The sequence below is a fragment of the Rhinoderma darwinii genome, chromosome 3 (assembly GCF_050947455.1).
Source record: "Rhinoderma darwinii isolate aRhiDar2 chromosome 3, aRhiDar2.hap1, whole genome shotgun sequence".
In the NCBI taxonomy this organism is placed as follows: domain Eukaryota; kingdom Metazoa; phylum Chordata; class Amphibia; order Anura; family Rhinodermatidae; genus Rhinoderma; species Rhinoderma darwinii.
The window spans coordinates 233,928,637-233,947,946 of record NC_134689.1 but is presented as its reverse complement, the minus strand read 5'-3'; the positions used below and the strand labels follow the sequence as shown (position 1 = coordinate 233,947,946).

General features: G+C 42.0%; 1 protein-coding gene across 1 annotated transcript in view; it reads right to left on the bottom strand.

The window, feature by feature from the left end:
• The window catches only part of LOC142750416 (uncharacterized), a 372,136-nt gene that overhangs the window by 41,893 nt on the left and 310,933 nt on the right, over positions 1–19,310 (bottom strand). The window contains exons 89-92 of the mRNA XM_075859419.1: positions 16,157–16,273; positions 15,176–15,253; positions 7,096–7,149; positions 4,123–4,171 (exon numbers count right to left, since the gene is read on the bottom strand). Of these exons, the coding sequence (XP_075715534.1) occupies positions 4,123–4,171; positions 7,096–7,149; positions 15,176–15,253; positions 16,157–16,273 (298 nt within the window). The remainder of the gene's footprint in view (positions 1–4,122; positions 4,172–7,095; positions 7,150–15,175; positions 15,254–16,156; positions 16,274–19,310) is intronic.

Sequence of the window (19,310 nt, the reverse complement as noted above, 5' to 3'; positions counted from 1 at the left end):
ACTATATGCATGTGTGGTGGCAGTGTCCCTTGGTGTTTATATTTTGGAAGGTGGTGTTTGCCCTTATTAGCTCTATATCGGCTACTCAGATATCTCCCTCACCTGCCTTAGCCTTATGTTTCATAGGTTTGTCTGATATCCCTGCACAAATCAGACATGTAGTAGGTCATATTATCCTAGCCGCTAGGTTGCTAATTGCTAGGTCGTGGAAGTCTTCTGCTCCCTTAACGGTGGCAGAATTGGTAAACATGGTTAAATTTGATTATGTTATGGAAAGGATGGTGGCGGTAGGACTTAACCAGGTTGAGAAGTTCAATGTAAATTGGTCTATATGGTGTGCATACTTGAACTCCGGGGCTCTCCCTCACTAGGATGTTTATGGGAACTCAACCCTAAACCATGAAGGTGTTTGAATTTAAACGATTTTTGGAATCTCTGATACCTATGATTTTGTAAGTATGGGATTGCATCCTGGAATATTGTTTGGTTCATAAGTTGTAATTCTCCTAAAATGGTATGTTACTTTGATAATATGTCAACAGTGTAATGCATAATATTCTGTGACCTTTATGTACGGCTATGTTGGCCTCACTGTTTGCAATGTATTCTATGTTTTACAAAAATTTTGAATAAAGAGTGAAATTTAAAAAAAAAAAAAACAAAAGTAAGGAGGCCGGGGAAACGCGGAAAGACTTGAGGAATGAAAATATGACTTTTTTCAAACGAAGATTTGACTCTTTTCAAGAGAAGATATGACTCTTTTCTGCTCATTAGCATACGGTGTGGGAACGCTAAAACACTGAATACTAAAGCTACAGAGCCGACTAAGAAGACAATTACAGGTTATATAGAAATGATTTTTCACCCACTACCACCAGGTATTGCTGGTTTAATAGGTGAAATGCTGGTGACAGGTTCCCTATAAGTCTACAATAAGATGTAAAAAAACATGGTTACCCCTTCCAGATCACTTTGCAAAGTTAAATCATAATCTCTCCCAATTAAGGTTTCAAGTAATCGAACAGGTACCTAGACCCAGGAGCGGAAGTAACCATATAAATCTATTAAAACAGAGAGAGTCATATTGGATCCATACACTGGAGACACTATCGCCCAAGGGTTTAAATAGGGAATATGATCTATTATGCTGAAATGTCTGTTGATATCATGATTTACTGTTGATCCTTGTCGTTCTTATCAATAATATCATATGTCTATTTCTCTCTAGGCACGCTAGAAAAAAACACGAGATCCATTGTGCGACCAGATACAGGTACCATAAAACCGGTTCACTAACTGTACTCTTTATTCATCTCTTTTCATTCATTCCCTTTATTTATCACTTTTGTCACACACACTTATCGCTATTATAGTACATTCATACTATAGATAGCACTATATCTCAGTAATATAGGTCAACGATCCAGCTCTACATGCTAAAAATGTGTCTTTGGAGTAGGGAGGTATATATCACGCCAGGAACAATTTCCCTAGCAACCCACACAGCTTGCGTTTCAAATCTTAACATCGATAGTCAGAGTGCGCATGCGCCGCGAGCAGCTTGCGTTCCACACACTTAGCAATACCGGACATCCGGTATTAGGAGTCAGCGCCCTATATCTGGATCCGTTCAGGAACCACAGACACACTGATCTGCTTGGAGCGTCTGGTAGACGCCTATACACCGTTCTGCTCACAATACTACATACAGGTATGCTGCCTCTTGAGCCAAATCTTTATACTATCGTTTACTATATCCTGCTCCTACTATATCTTGCTTTCTCTATTCACTGCACTGCATCACCGGTACTTTATGGTATGGTCTTGAGGGGTATTTTGTCAATACCCCTCCTTCATGCTCTTATATTTTGTCATCCGTATACCTTAATAGATCCTGTGGTAGTTAAAGGCTCCTGAAATATAATGATCATCTATGTCTTATGTTTTTTACGTATATGCAGATATCTTCATTCTAGACGGAGCAAAGTAAAATCTCTTCAAATAAAAATGTTCTCTATAAATGAGGATCTTAAATTGAATCAGTAGGAATATGCTACATTATCTTGTGATCATACTAAAAAATATATGGTTCATATGCTATAGACCAGGTCCATGGTCATTTTTTGTCATTACTTTCTTTTTTCTTTTTTCCTTTTTCTTTATATTAGATTTGGATATATGTAATTTCTTCCTTATATCAGATTTGGATATGTATATGTTTTTTCACTTATTTTGAATATTTGTAATTAAACCCATGTAATTTTTATTGTTATTCCTATAGAGGTATATATTATATACTTGTTTCTTTCTATTTTCCCACAGCGATTGTGAGAAAGGCCTTGGTTGGGCCAAAATGTTTATCGCTTTTCCAAAAATACTGTTTGGAATAAAATAAAATATTTTTGAAAATATATCTTCTTCTCCCAGTGGTGTCGCTACCGCTGTAGCAGCCATAGTGGCTGCTAGCGGCGACACCAGGCATGAGGGTGCCCGTGCCGCCCATCGGGAAGGGCCCCACCCCATGGCCCCCCCTATGGCCGGCGGCACTGATGGCACCTTAGGACACAGGTACTATTGAATATTATAGCAGAGCAGGGAGGTATCGTCCTATTCTGCTATCTACTAGCACCACTGTAGCCTCCTGAAGTGCGGAATCTCTGTGTGGCCGGGCATTCCGCATCCGGACGGAGCGCGTGATGTCTCTGCCCATATATAGACAGTCACATCAGGGGCAACTCCTGAAGCAGAATCCCTGTCCACAGCGTTTCCGACGGTGTGTCCGGGGATTCCACTGCAGAAGAAGCCCTTGACGTCACTGTCCATAAATGGACAGAGACGTCAGGGGCTTCTCCTGGAGTGGAATCCCTGGTCACAGCATCGGCAATGCTGTGGACGGGGATTCCGCTTCAGGAGTTGCCCCTGATGTCACTGTCCATATATGGACAGAGTATCAAGCGCTCCATCCAGGAGCGGAATCCCCGGCCACAGGGGGATTCCGCTCCTTCATAGAGCTACAGTGGCACTATCTACAGGAAGGGGGGTGCTATCTACATGAGGGCTGTGTGGCACTGCCTACAAGGGTGAACATACCCTAAGAGTAAAGTGCTTGTTATTGGCTGTTTTCTGTCTTTCTCAAAACTATTTTTGGTAGGGGTTACCTGAGGAAATTTTTTTTTTCAGGGGTGCCTCGAGTCCGAAAAGGTTGGGAAACTCTGTACTAGGCTACAGGATCACGCTGGGCTACACAAGTATTCCGTCGTGGAGCAGCTTAGTTCATTGTGGGAACGGGGCCTAGGTGAGTAAAAAATTTTTTTGCGGGTACTGTCTACAAAGGGGAGGTGGGGGGCTGTATGGCACTGTCTACATGAGGGAGGTGGGGGGCTGTATGGCACAATCTACAAGGGTGAGGTGGGGGAATATACGGAACTGTCTACAAGGAGGAAGTGGGGGATTATGGCACTGTCCACAAGGAGGAGGTGGGGGATTATGGCACTGCCTACAGGGAGGCTGTATGGCACAATCTACAGGGGTGAACTATCTACAAGGGGGGGCTGAGTGTGGCAGCCATGGGAGGGGGCAGTATACTGTGTGGCGGCCACTAAGCGGACATTATACTGTGTAGGGGCAATACAGGGAGCAATATACTGTGTGTGGCACTTAGTGGGCATAATACTCTGTGGGCACAATTAGAGGACAAAATACTGTGTTCTTGAAGGGGTTAGAATATATTATATTATTAAATATTATTATTATTATTATACTGTATGGGGGGCACTAAAGGGGCATTATACTGTGTGGGGCACTATATAGGGCATTATACTGTAGGGGGGCATTATAATTTTCATGGGGCGGGGCGCTGAAAGATAATTTTGCATGGGTGCAATCTATCCTAAGGCTGGCCCTGATTGGATGGACGCTTATTCTTTTTCATATGCTGTACCTCTGAAATCAGCAGAATTATCTGTTAAAACTGCACATGGATTTGTGAAAATGTACCTCCCACCCGCAATCTGTACCCCTCCTTTGATTGTTTTAAAATTAAAATAAGGAACTGAAAAAGAAAAAACAAAAGAGCGGAAGCAAGAATCCAGCAAATGTAGATTCATTTCTACTGCAACTTACCACACTTTCCAATCACTTCCTTTCTGACCAGGTCTTTCACATCTTCCTCCTGCAAAAGACAGCAGAAAAGCAAAGAAGGACAACAATTGAAAAACTTTCTCAGTTACAATAAACATTACTTCTTAGGCTGTGTTCACACAGAGTTTTTTTGCAGGAGGAAAATTTGTCCTGCAAAAACTGCTCCAGACGGTTTTTGCACAGTGGTTTGACAAAAACTCGTCAAAACACTCGTCGAGGCGTTTTTTTCCTGACTGTTTGAAATGGGGTTTTGGAGGCGGAAACCGCCTCAAGATGGGTCATGACACCTCTTTTTACCGCGACGCGTTTTTTTTACTCGCGGTAAAAAACTCGTCCAACTCCCATTGAAATCAATGGGAGGCATTTTCGGGTGGTTTTTGAGGAGTTTTGCGGCGCAGTTCCCGCGTCAAAAAACTCGTCAATAAAACTCCGTGTGAACAGGGCCTTATTGAGGACTATCTTATTCTAAGGATTCCTGTAAGCAAAAATCTGGTAACCAAAGGAAATAACTCCCTCCATTCTCTCTGTCATACACAGTACAAGGTAGACATGGCAAATTAATGATGAAATTAACAATATAATAATAATAATAATAATCAATAATAATAATATATTACTGTACTACATTATACTAAGTAGTTACCCAATGTGTAATAGCAATAATATTGTAAGTGAAGGCTTAAATACAACAGCTCGTTGATCGGCGCTCGTTTGCTTCTTTCATAACGAGCTATGATCAGTAAAGTATGGGGACAAGTAATCGTTACTACGATCGTTCGTCCCAATACATTTCCATCATGCCGGCAGTACATCTGTTTACAGGGAGATGTGCTGCCGATAACGACAATGATAATATTTAACCCCTTAATCACCTGGCCTGAAAAGACCTTAATGACCAGCTAAATTTTTCTGTTTTTTTACGGTGTGAATATAGCAAAAAGCGATTCCCTGCATTGTTTTTCTTGTTTATTTTTTATCCCGTTCACGTTTCACACTAAATAACCTGTTAGGTTAATTCTTCAGGTTATAACGGTCGTATAGATACCTAATATGTGTAGGTTTTTTGTTTTTATTTAGTGCAGGGGCAATAAAATATATTTTTTTAATCCCATTAAGGGATAACTTTATTTATAACTTTATTTTTTACTTGTAATGTATTAGCATACTCCTGTATGCTAATACATTACACTTTGTCACTATGGCACAGGCTGCTGATCGGGCAGCACATAGCCCGAACAGCAGGCAAACGGAACAGACAGCCCTGGGGTCCTTTGTAGAGGGATTCCTCAGTGTTTGATCGCAATCACCGGAATCCCGGTGATTGCGATCATAGAGGGTAATTCCCTTTGATCATGCCGCGGTCACGAACCGCGGCAATCAAAGGGTTAAACAGCTGGGGTCCGAAAGTCTTCTCTAGGATCAGGAGCTGTTAGTTACAGCTCCTGCTCATCAGCCTGATCTACAGATAGTGTAAAAAGACGGTGGGTGGTTGGGAAGGAGTTAATGCTGCATAAACTATGCGATCAGCCGATGAATGAGCGTTTGCTCGTTCTTCGACTGATCGATGCAGTTTACACAGGGCCATGATCGGAAAGTAGCGTTCATATGGGCGCTCTTTTGCCCGAACATTGGCCCGTGTAAAAGAGCCTTAGGTCGCTATGTTATCATTTATTTACACTCTGCCTAAATTTCATGCTTCATCTTTGCAGTTTTCTAGGCTTTGTGCAGAAATATTTTACAGAAAGGATTTGTCAGAACTGCCTCATGTCATACATTAGGGATATTAAGATGACTGAAAATTATAGCATGTGGGCAAGGGAAAGAGAAAATAGCAAAGCTTTGCCCTCTGTATTAAAGTGTATTTTAAGCTTTGCGTTACTCCCGCAGTATTCTGCAGTTCAGGTTCACATCTGTGATTCTCACACATTTAAAGTGACCCTCCACTATATGAAATTTATACTGAACAATATGAGTTATAAGATGGTTCAAAACTGCAATATGAATGATACAGACACTGCTGTTTTCTGTTTTCAGAGTGGGATGTGCCAGAATTTCCTAACATCAAGAAAAGTGACATACAATGCTCTGAGCAATAGCTGTTCTTTGAAGTGTTCCTCGCTTCTTCTACATACAGGGTACAGAGTTCTACTACCACAAGACGGAGACATGCCAAATGAAATAAAGTTATAAAAAAGTCTGAAAGCTAAACACCCCTTCCACCTCACCTCAAATTTTTATGGACTGCAATGTTGTAACATAAATAAAGTAAACAAAATAAAGACAATGGCCTTAATGCCCGCTTTATACATTACAAATAGGTTATGGGGACGAGTAATCGTTACTACAATCGTTCGTCCCCATACTGCTCTTCAATTATACATACTAAACTAAGAATCAGAGAACTGAATAGTCAAAATTATGTAAACAGTTCAACTGGGCTCCCATTTATTAATGTCCTACAAAGAAAAACGAATGAATTTATAAGGGCAGTTAACTCTCCAAATGTTCTACAATTTTCCTTCAGGACACTAAGGCTTTGTTCACATCAGCGTTGTCCTTCCGTTAAGGAGTTCCGTCTGAGGTTTCTTTCCGGTTAACCCCTCAACGGAAAGGCAAACAGAAACCTTAGCTTGCCAATGGTGAGGGAAACGGAAGCTAAGGTTTCAGTTTGCCTTTCCGTTGTGGGGTAAACCCGACGGAAACCTCAGACGGAACCTCTCAATGGAAGGGCAACGCTTATCTGAACAGGCCATATCTCTGTTGTACACGTGACTGTCAAAAATATGAAACCATTTAATTCACTGGTACATTGTAACAATATATCAGTTAGTTTGATAAAACTTATGTCCCTGCCATTCCCAGTAATAGTTTACAAACAATGCCAGTCTAGGGAATATGATGGCTGTGATCTTCGTCCTTGTAGCATTGATTGTGGAAAGGAATTATATCACTTACAGAGAGCCCAGGGTCACCCTTGTCACCCTTAAAACCCTCAGGTCCATCTTCTCCCTGAAAGTAATAGTAAACATAAACAGTATTATAAAATGCAGTAGAATCGATTATTTTAAACATCAGAAATCTCCAACAGTCCAGTTATCACGCTGGCTTACCTCAGTTATAACAATGTTAATGGAGAAAGCCAGTCAAATGGTGAAAACTTACCTTTGGTGGAGTTTTCAGAGATCCTCAACTTACCTCTGGTTCTTAGACCGGAACACTGTAAGGCCATGTTCAGACGTGGTGGAATTTTTCCACTGCAAATGTTGGTGCAGATTCGGGGAAATTACGCAACGAATTCAACAGCAATTCCACCACGTCTGAATGTGCCCTAAGTCTCTTGGCGTTAAGGATCTGCCAGGCACAGCTTCTGTATCCACGCCCATAGGTAATCAGTCTGCACCTGCTTCTATGTCTGTGAGACTGACTCCATCTTCCGCCACTCAGGATGGAAGGCTTAGGAGTGGGAGAGCCTATCACAGCCTGGCCAGACGGAGCTAGCTCCCGCCCTCTGTCTATTTATACCTGCCTTTCCTGTTCCTCCTTGCTTGTGATTCTTCTCTGTTGGTTTCCTGGCCCTGCTGCAGCTTCTTGAACTACTTGTCCCTGCTTCGTATTGACCCTGGCTTACTGACTACTCTTCTGCTCTGCGTTTGGTACCACGTACACTACTGGTTTGACTCGGCTTGTTCACTACTCTCCTGCTCTACGTTTGGCACCTCGTACTCTCCTGGTTTGACTCGGCTTGTTTACTACTCTTGTTGCTCACGGTGTTGCCGTGGGCAACTGCGCCCGTTTCCTTTTGTTCTGTGTTTCCTTGTCTGTTGTCTGTCGTGCACTTATTGAGTGTAGGGACCGTCGCCCAGTTGTACCCCGTCGCCTAGGGCGGGTCGTTGCAAGTAGGCAGGGACTGAGTGGCGGGTAGATTAGGGCTCACTTGTCTGTTTCCCTATCCCTGTCATTACACTTGGTTCCCACTTTCTCACTTCCTATCACCCTGTATGTTATGGGGAAGTTCATGGACACACATACATACATACATACATACATACATACATGCACACACTTACACATAAGTCAGAGCTCCAATACATTCACTCACAGTGTCCCCATATTAATGCAAACCACAGTGTCTTACACCACAGTCAGTCACAATTTCCTCATAAGGCCATGTTCAGACGTGGCGGAATTTTTCCGCTGCAAATGTTGGTGCAGATTCGGGGCAATTACACAACGAATCTGCACCAACATTTGCATATTTGACAGGTAATTCAGACGTTGCAGATATCACAGCAGACTTGCCACAGATTTCAGTTTTTGCATTGCAAAGGCTGAAATCCGCAGTGAAATTTCGCTTCTTCTCCCCAATGTAATGTGCCTGCTGCGGAGGAAAAAATCTGTACTGCAGCCTAATTTCTGCACAGTTATTTTCTGCAACGTCTGAACTAAGTTTCCTAAAAATGTATAGAAACAAATGTAAAAAACGGCTGCTGCAGAATTCCACTGTGGACTGTCCGCAGCGGAATTCAACAGCAATTCCACCACGTCTGAATATGCCCTTATATTTGATAATAATTTGGAAGTTAGCAAAAGCATTAGATTACATAACTGATCTCAATTTTTGATGTACACCAAAGTTAAGAGTAATGGCCTTATTTTGTAGTCCTACATGAGCTAACAAGCTGGTTACCAGGTTTGCTTTGCTTACTATGGATACAGTGGGGGAGATTTATCTAAACTTGTGAAATACAAAAGTTGAGTAGTTGCCCATTGTGTCACAATCACAGGGTACGTGGATCCCTTAGGCCGCTCCGCTGTAGCGGAGAGGCAGCTGGCCTAGTCACAGTCTATGCAAGAGTCTATAACAGTACGTAGCACAAGGGTACCTGAAATAGTCCAGACAGTGGCCGGGGCTTCAGCACAGATGGAGGTGGGTGCAGCAGGTTGCGCCAGATGTGGCGGATAACACTGGATGTGGCAAATGACACTAGACGTGGTGGATGATACTGGACGTGGCGGATTACACTGGACGTGGCGGATGACACTGGACGTGGCGGATGACACTGGTGCAGTAGGACATGACTCCATCACTAACAGGCTCAGGAACAAGGACACAGCACGGGATACGGGATACAGGTAGCAGGGTATGGGTAACAACAGGAACAGGATAACACTAAGGGACCATTTGCAAGACTGACATGGGATAAACTAACAACGCTCAGGCAATGAGCAAAGGGGCAGGGCCCTTCTTATAGTCCAGGAAATCATGGGCAGTTGATGATGATGATTTCTCATGTGCCTTTAAGCCCAGGCACGAGCGTGCGCGCGCACCCTACGGGACACAGCGGACTGGAGCGGAAGTGAGCGCTGGCGTCTCCTGGGAAGGAGATGCAAGCCTGCGCTCACAGATCCATGGCTGCGGCCGCCAGGGGGCGAGTAAACCCGACGGTCCGCGGCCATGGACGCTACACATGGCAACTAATTAGGTTGCTGCTTTAATTTTCCAAAGGTCTCTTGAAAAACAAAAGTGGAATCTGATTAGTTGCTATGGGCAACTACTCCACTATTGCCTTGCACCAGTTTTGATCAATCTCCCCAGTTTACAGTTTACAAGGTGTGATAGCTCTTAATACCATATAAGTGTGTAATCTTGTTAATGTATTTATTCTTTAAAGACTATGTAAAGACTAGTTTTAGAGATTTTAACAATTGTTCCGTGTATTGCTACATCTGTTTCTTACAAAAGCCTTTCAGACTCTTTTACATGTACAATAGTTATGTTCTAAGCTGCCCACTAAATTCACTATTAAACTAAAGGATGACAGACCAGTTATCCCCTCCTTTGCTAATGATGTCACTATTAGGGCAAAGCCACACGTGGCGGAATTGCTCTTGAATTCCGCTGCGGACACTCCGCAGCGTTAATCCGCAGCGGAGCCGTTTCTCCATTGACTTCCACTTCTATTTAGTAGGGTTCGTTTAGACGAAGCGGAAAATTCCGCTGCGGAGCATAGGCTGCAGTGCGGAATTTGGTGTCCGCAGCATGCAATGGATGTTGCGGAGTTGTGGCGGACTGGTTGCGGACTCATGGCGGAATTTCTCCATTGACTTCAATGGAGATTCTAATTTCCGCAATGAAGTCCGCAGCTGTCATGCACATGTTATGTGTGCTGCGGATGCGTCTTGCTTTTTTGACATGACATTTCTTCATTCTGGCTGGACCTATGTATTTCTAGGTCTACAGCCAGACTGAGGAAGTCAATGGGGCTCCCGTAATTACGGGAGCGTTGCTAGGAGACGTCAGTAAATAGTCACTGTCCAGGGTGCTGAAAGAGTTAAGCGATCGGCAGTAACTGTTTCTGCACCCTGGACAGTGACTACCGATCCCAATATACAGCAACCTGTAAAATAAATAGAAGTTCATACTTACCGAGAACTCCCTGCTTCTGTCTCCAGTCCGGCTTCCCAGGATGACGTTTCAGTCTAAGTGACGGCTGCAGCCAATCACAGGCTGCAGCGGTCACATGGACTGCCGCGTCATCCAGGGAGGTCGGGCTGGATGCCGAAAGAGGGACGTGTCACCAAGACAACGGCCGGTAAGTATGAAATTCTTTTACTTTCACTAGGGAAAGTGCTGTCCCTTCTCTCTATCCTGCACTGATAGAGAGAAGGGAAGCACTTTTACCGCAGTCTGCAGCAGCTAGTCCGCATCAATTTACTGCACATTTTGGGCAGATCCGCCGCAGAATCTGCAACGCAGATTCTGTGCGGCATTGATGCGGACAGTTGCGGAGGAAATCCGCCACGTGTGGGCATGCCCTTAAGCTACACTTCCCATTATGCAACTTTTTAAAGAACTTTAACCTCTTCCCGACATTTGTTGTAAGTATACGTCATGGAAAGCCAGTTCTTCCAACAATTTGTCGTATACTTACGACAAATGGATGACACGGGCTCAGAAGCTGAGTCCAAGCCATCATCCCCGGGTGTCAGCTGTATGTTACAGCTGACACCCTGCTTTGATGGCGGGGACCGAAGTTAGCTCTGATCCCCACCATTAACCCCTTAAATGCAGCGGTCAAAAGCGATCGCTGCATTTAAGGTGTTTGTATCTCACCGCCGGGGTGGCGGTGGCTGCAATGGCAACCGGAGGCCAAACACTGGCCTCCCGGTCTGCTTAGTATGGAAGCCTTCCAGGCCCTGCCTGGAGGCAGGGCCTAAAAGGTTCCATTGCCGACGGAAAGATGGCGCGTGCTCAGTAGCTAAGCCCGTGTCATCAGTTGCGGGTGCCAGCTGTATGTTGCAGCTGACACCCTCCTGTAACAGCAGGAACCATAGCTAGCTCCGATCCCTGCTATTAACCCCTTAGAAGCAGCGATCGAATCCGATTGCTGCATCTTAGCATGTGGTAGCAAATTGGCAGCCATGCATGCGATCGCAGGGCTGCCCAACAATGGGAGTCGATTAGGCCCAGCACTGAGGCGGAGCCTAATCAGCTTGCTGTCAGTGAACGACTGACAGATCTAATACATTGCACTACATAGGTAGTGCAATGTATTAGAAAATAAATCTGACTGTTGGACCTTCAAGCCTCCTAGAAGGACTAAAAAAAGTGTAAAAAAAAGTTTAAAAAAAAATGTCATAAAAGTTTCAAGTAATAAAATAAAACAAAACACAATCGCCCTTTTTTCCCTTATCAAGTCCTTTATTATTGAAAAAACCAACACACATATTTGCTATTGCCGAGACTGTAATGGCCTGAACTATAAAAATATTAAGTTATTGATTCCACGAGGTGAACGCCTTAAAAAAAATAACCTACAAAACAATGCAAGAATTTCAGTTTTTTGGTCACTTTGCCCTACAAAAATTGGAATAAAAAGTGATCAAAAAGTCGTATGTATCCAAAAATGGTACCTATAAAAACTATAGCTCGTCTTGCAAAAAACAAGCCCCCATACAGCTCCATAGACGAAAAAATTTAAAAAGTTATGGTTCTCACAACATGGCAAGTTGTAAAACATAAAAAGTGGTAACGCATTGTGAACGCTGTATAAAAAAAAACTAAGAAACTATGCCAGAATGACTGTTTTTTTGGTCACCTTGCCTCCCAAAAAATAGGATAAAAAGTGATCCAAAAGTCGCATGTCCCCCAAAATGGTACCAATAATAACTACAATTCGTCCCACAAAAAAACAGCCCTCATACCACTACGTCTGTGAAAAAATAAAATTAGTTAAGGCTCTAATAAGTCAGGAAATAAAAAATATGCAGCTCTGCAGGCCCGAGGGGATAATTTCTACTGTTTCAAAAGGCGATTTATCAAGGCCCTAAAATTAGGGAACCAGGAAGGGCAGGACTCAAACATATCTGCTGGAAGCGAGGGTGCCCGTAATATACCAGGACAACACTTTCCCAGCAAAATTCCCCAAACTGCAAAGGTGCAGAGTGTGTACCAAAAGGGAAATAAGAAAGGACACCATTTATCACTGTGACACTGGCCTCTGCAGAAAGGATTGCTTCACAGCGTAACACACATCTATGCATTATTTAATTGGTATTTTATCCCATTATTATACCACCTTATTATGCCCTGATGAACACCACACAGCTTACATGTGCCCCCACATTATAAACATAAACACCAGTAATACTCAAACAAAACTACTACCAAGCCAAATCCACGCTCCAAAAGCCAAGTGGTGCTCCCTCCCTTCTGAGCCTTACAGCGTGCCCAAACAGCTGATTACTTCCACATATATGTCATCGCCATACCCGGGAGAACCCTTTTAACAATTTTTTGGGTGTGTCTCCAGTGGCACAAGCTGGGCGCAACATATTTGTCACTGAAATGGCATATCTAGGGAAAAATTTAAATTTTTACTTTACACCATCCGCAGCACATTCATTTATGGAAAAGAACTGTGGGGTGAAAATGCTCACTACAACCCTTAATTAATGTCTTAAGGGGTGTAGTTTCCAAAATGGGGTCACTTCTCAGGGGTTTCTTTTATTATTTCACATCAGAGCCTCTGCAATTGTGAACCAATACTTTGTAAGTCGCCAAATTAGGCCTCAATTTCTCATGGTATTCTTTCACTCCTGAGCCTGGTCGAATGTCCAGGCAAAGATTAGGGCCACATGTAAGGTGTTTCTAAAACCGGGAAACACAGCATAATAATTAGAGAGCTATCTGTTCATGGTGGCACCAGCTGGGCACCACATATTGGCAAAAATTGCCATTTTCACTCTGCAACATTGAGTGCACACTAATGTCTGGAAAACACCTGCAGGATTAACATGCTCACTACACCCCCAGGTGAATACCTTGAGGGGTGTAGTTTCCAAAATGGGGCCACTTCTGGGAGGTTTCCACTGTTTTGGTCCCACAGGGGCTTTGCAAATGGGACATAACGCCCAGAAAGCAATCTAGCACTCCAAACGCCAAATGGCGCTCCTTCCCTTCTTTGTACCCAAACTGCAGTTTATGACCACGTATGGGGTGTTTCCGTACTCTGGAGAAATTTCTTTACAAATGTTGGTGTGCTTTTTCTCCTTTATTTGTTGAGAAAATGAAAAATTTTTAGCTAAAGCTACATCTTATTGAAAAAAAATTAATTAAAAAAAAAATAAAATTCTGCCCAATTCTAATAAAATCTATGAAACACCTGTGGGGTCAAAATGCTCACTACACCCCTAGATTCATTCCTCAAGGGGTGTAGTATCCCAAATGGAGTCACTTTTGGGTAGTTTCCACTGTTTTTGTCCCACAGGGACTTTACAAAAGCGACATGGTGCCAAGAAACCAATCCAGCGAAATCTATGCTCCAAATGCTAAATGGCGCTCCTTCTCTTCTGAGCTCTGCCAAGTGCCCAAACAGGAGTTTATGACCACATATGGGGTATTTCCGTAATCCAGAGAAGTTGCTCTACAAATGATGGGGTTATTTTTGTCCTTTATTTGTCCTTTATTAGTTATTTGTTTTTAACTAAAGCTACGTCTTATTGAAGAAAAATTAATTATTTTTTTTTCACTGCCCAATTCTAATAAAATCTATGAAACACCTGTGAGGTTAGAATGCTCACTACACCCATTGATGAATTCCTCAAGTGGTGTAGTTTTGTAAATGGAGTCACTTTTGGGTCGTTTTCACTGTACTAGTACCTTAGGGGCTTTTCATATGCGACATAGTGCTGAGAAACCAATCCGCCAAAATCTGTGCTCCAAAATCCAAATGGCGCTCCTTCTCTTCTGAGCCCTGCCGTGTGCATAAACAGCAGTTTATGACCACATATGGGGTATTTCCCTACTCCAGAGAAGTTGCTCTACAAATGTTGGGGGGGGGGGGCATTTTCTTCTTTATTCCTTGTCGACACTATTTTTTTTTTAGCTAAAGCTGCATCTTATTTTCACGTCCAAATTCTAATAAAATCTATGAAACACCTGTAAAGTCCAAATGCTCACTACAACCCTAGATTAATTCCTTGTGGGTTGTAGTTTCCAAAACGGGGTCTTTTTTGGGCGTGTTTCCTTTGTTTTGGCATCACAAGACCTCTTCAAACCTGACATGGTGCCTAAAATATATTCTAATAAAATGAAGGCCCCAAAATCCACTTTGCTTCTGAGGCCTGTGTTTCAGTCTATCATCACACTAGTGCCACGTGTGGACGGTATGAATAGCGTAGTCGACTACGCTATTGATTCCGTCAAAACGACAGAACCCTTGCACAACGGAGACAAACAGAAGCAATTGGCACCGGGTCCGTCACCATTGAAATCAATGGTGATGGAAATGGAAAACTATGGTTTCCGTTTGTTTGTTTCAGGGCTCCATTCCAATGGAAAGCTCTGTCGGAATGGAGCCCTAGCACAGATGTGAACAAAGCCTTAGTCATTTACAAAGCAATAGGTCTCTGTAAAATAGTTATAAATTATTACTGATAACATGATCCTCAAATTACAATAAGGACAAACAAAAAAGAGCGAGACTTGTTGAAAACATTATCAAAATGTAGAAATTACTCCCACATCCCTCACCATTTCACCCTTTACTCCTGGTATTCCTGGATCCACTCTTGGACACGGCAAAGATTTTCCTCTTTTTCCTTTCTCACCCTTGTTAAAAAATAAAAAATAAAGTGTATGTTTTTTTAATTTGACACTTCTATAAGTAAAACATTTACTGCGTTGTAGAATGGAATAATCTAAGTACAATGCCGGTTTATATCAATTATATGGAAGGCAGTAACTATGGGCAATTCTTACCTGGTAACAATTTTCTTTTGTGTTATCTGCTTGGTTGCTTTTTAGCATTGTTACACTAGGCCAGATGTTTTATAAATAATTTCACCTTAGCTGAGGTGTTTTTGGAAACTTAAGTATTCTGAAATCCACCTCCTATCTCATCAGAGGCTCAGGCAGCTTCTACACATTCAGTATCTTTTGGCTTTAAGCTTTGTACCTCAACTCCCCCACGAACATGCACAGTCAGACGGGTGAAGCAACAGCTCCTGTATACCCTATGAAAATCCTTTGTGAAAGAGCCTTTAAAAGGGGTTTTCACACAAACATGTAACACCTATCCACAGGATGGCCGAGAAATGTTAGATTGCTAGGGGCTCCACCACTGGGACTCTCACCGATCGCTAGTATGGGGGATCCAAGTTGCCCACTCTTCCTTTCCAGCACACCCGTGGTGAGGAGGAGTTGTACTGAGCAGTAGTCGAGCATACACACTGACACTCCATACAACACTATGGCAGATACGGAAAGAGCTGAGTGCGCTTAATCGCCTGTTTCCGTATCTCTTAAAGTAAAAGTTTTTTTTAGGTGGTTATTGATGTTTCAGTTGCCAATAAGGTGTTAACAAAGTTGAGTTTTATACTTCAATGGATTGTATTTGAATTTCTATCATATTCTTTAGCAAAACTACAATGTTATGAATTACTCCTCAAAACTGAAATATTGTAGTACAAAAAACTAGTGCAAACAATGTTTAGGCCATCAGAATTACCTTACCTTTAATCCTGGATCTCCTCTGGGTCCTGCAGGTCCCAGTAACCCAGGAGCCCCAATCTGTCCTAGGTGCCCAATTGATCCCCTGAAGCCACTTAATCCAGGTGATCCTTTACTGCCCTATAAAATCATGGTATGTATTTTATATATGTAAGTTAATATAAAATGGGAACATAGGGATTTCCATATTAACTTCCTCACACTTCCAGTTTAAGAAAATAAAAAGACACCAATAAACCAGTAAATCAGAAACTCATTTGATTAGTCACAAAGCTCCTTGTAGTACAATAACAATACTAAATACTTGACACTGATCCACAATTAATAACGCATGGTGAACACTGAACACATTAAAATTAGTTACAGGAGTTGGACATGACCAGTTGGCATTTGAATTACTTTTAAGACAAACTTTTTTGGTGGATACTACTTACAATGGTTGGGCAGAGGACCAGAGGGATGGTCTGTAGGCAAAATATTTGGTAATGTGTACAGGAATTGAGTCTCTAGAATTTATATATTAATGTTTATTATGAGTTATGAAGCATGCATATAACCTGGGCCAACTGATGTGGATTCTGTGTTCCTGGAGCTTTACTACACAACAATAAGTCATCAAAACAAATTAACAGTTGGTTAAATTAATGACAAAAGCTGAAATACACAGTGCAAGCCCAGTGGTGTGAACGGAGGCAATGCAGACAGGTATTGCAAACTGTAAGGCCCCATGCACACGGCCGTGCCCATAATAACAGCCCGCGCTTGCGGGCAAGGCCGGGAACCCGCATTTTTCGGGCCGTGCTCCCATACAAGGTAGGAAGGAAGGAACATGTTCCATCATTTTTGGAACATTTTTACGACACAGACACCCATCCATAGCGATACGGAAACGTGTCAGCGGCCAATAGAACTGAATGGTTCTATAATTGCGGACTGTATTATGGTCCCCCAATTACGGAGAGTTTTCATGGTCGTGTGCATGGGGCCTAAAGGACAAAATTTATTTATCGAAAATGAAAGCAATGTAAACACACTTCCATATTAACCCCTTCAGGACTGAGCCTGTTTTGGCCTTGAGGACGAAGCCGATTTTTTCAAATCTGACGTGTGTTGCCTTATGTAGTAAGAACTTGGGAATGCTCTTAACTATCCAAGTGATTCTGGGATTTTTTTTCTCGTGACATATTGTACTTTATGTTAGTAAAAAAAATTTGGACAATAAATTCGATATTTATGTGTGAAAAACACCAAAATGTAGAGAAAATTTGCAAAAATTAGCATTATTTTAAAATTAAATGCTTGTAAGACAGACCGTAATACCACACAAAATAGTTACTATTTCATATATCCCATATGTGTACTTTATGTTTGCATAGTTTTTTGAACTTTCTTTTATTTTTCCAGGACGTTACAAGGCTTAGAACTTTAGCAGCAATTTCTCATATTTTCAAGAAAATTTCAAAAGCCCATTTTTTTATGGACCTGTTCAGTTCTGAAGTGGCTTTGAGGTCCTTATATATTAGAAAGTCCCCATAAATCCCCCCATTTTGAAAACTGCACCTCTCAAAGTATCCAAAACAGCATTCCGAAAGTGTTTTAACCACATAGGCATTTCTCAGGAATTAAAGCAAAGTTGAGGTGAAATTTTCAAAATTCTTTTTTTTTTTGCCAAAAATCATTTGTAATACAATTTTTTCTGTACCACAGAAGGTTTTACACGAGAAATGCAACTTAATATATATTGCCCAGATTGTGCCGTTTTTAGAAAGATCCCACATGTGGCCCTAGTGTGCGAATAGACTGAAAATCAGGCCTCAGAAGCAAAAAAGCACCTACTTGATTTTGGGGCCTCCTTTTTTAAAAAATATATTTTAGGCACCATGTCAGGTTTGAAGAGGTCTTGTGGTGCCAAAACAGTAAAAAACAAAAAAACAATTTTGGAAACTACAGCCCTCAATGAATTTATCTAGGTGTATAGTTAGCATTTTGACCCCACAGTTTTTTTTTGCTAAATTTATTTGTATTAGTCTGTGAAGATGAAAATCTACTTTTCTCTGAAAAAACGTAGAAATGTTAAATTTTTACAAGAGATAAAGGAGAAATAACACCCCAGTATTTGTAAAGCGATTTCTCCCGATTACAGCAATACCCTATATGTGGTAATAAACTGCTGTTTGGACCCACAGCAGGGCTCAGAATAGAAGGAGCGTCATTTGGATTTTGGAGCGCTGATTTTGCTGGATTAGTTTTCAGTGCCATGTCGCATTTGCAATGAACTGGAGGGACCAAAACCGTGGAAACACCCCTCACAGAATTTATACAGGGGTATAGTTAGCATTTTGACCCCACAGTTTTTTTGCTAAATGTATTTGAATTAATCTGTGAAGATGAAAATCTCCTTTTTTTCTGAAAAAAACGTAGGAATAAAGGAAAAAAAGCACCCCAGCATTTGTAAAGCAATTTCTCCCGATTACGGAAATACCCCATATGTGGTAATAAACTGGTGTTTGGACCCACAGCGGGGCTTAGAAGGGAAGGAGTGCTATGTGGCTTTTGGAGCTCAAATTTAGCTGAAATGGTTTTCGGGTGCCATGTAGTATTTGCAAAGCCCCTGAGGTACCCAAACAGTGGAAACCCCCCAAAAGTGATCCCATTTGTGAAACTAGGGGTATAGTGAGCATTTTGACCCCACAGATCTTTTGCAGAATTTATTAGAATTAGGCTGTGAAAATGAATATCAATATTATTTCCACTAAAATGTTGAATTTTTTAATTTTCAAAAAGAATAAAGGAGGAAAAAGCACCCCAACATTTGTAAAGCAATTTCTCCCGAGTACGTCTATACCCCACTTGTGGTCATAAATGGTTTTTTATTAGAAATTAATTAACCCTTTCTGGACTGATCCTGTAAAGGATTTGCCTGACACAGCTTCTGTGTCGACGCCCGTACTTAATCAGCCTGCATCTGTTCCTAGGTCTGCTCGAGTGACTCGTTCTGCTACCACTCAGGCTGGTAGGCTGAGGAGTGGGAGAACCTATCACAGCCTGGCCAGATGGTTCTAGCTCCCGCCCTTGGTCTATTTATACCTTCATTTGCTGCTTGTCCTTTGCCTGTGATTGTCTTGCTTCCTGGCTCTGCTGTTCCTGCTATTACCCT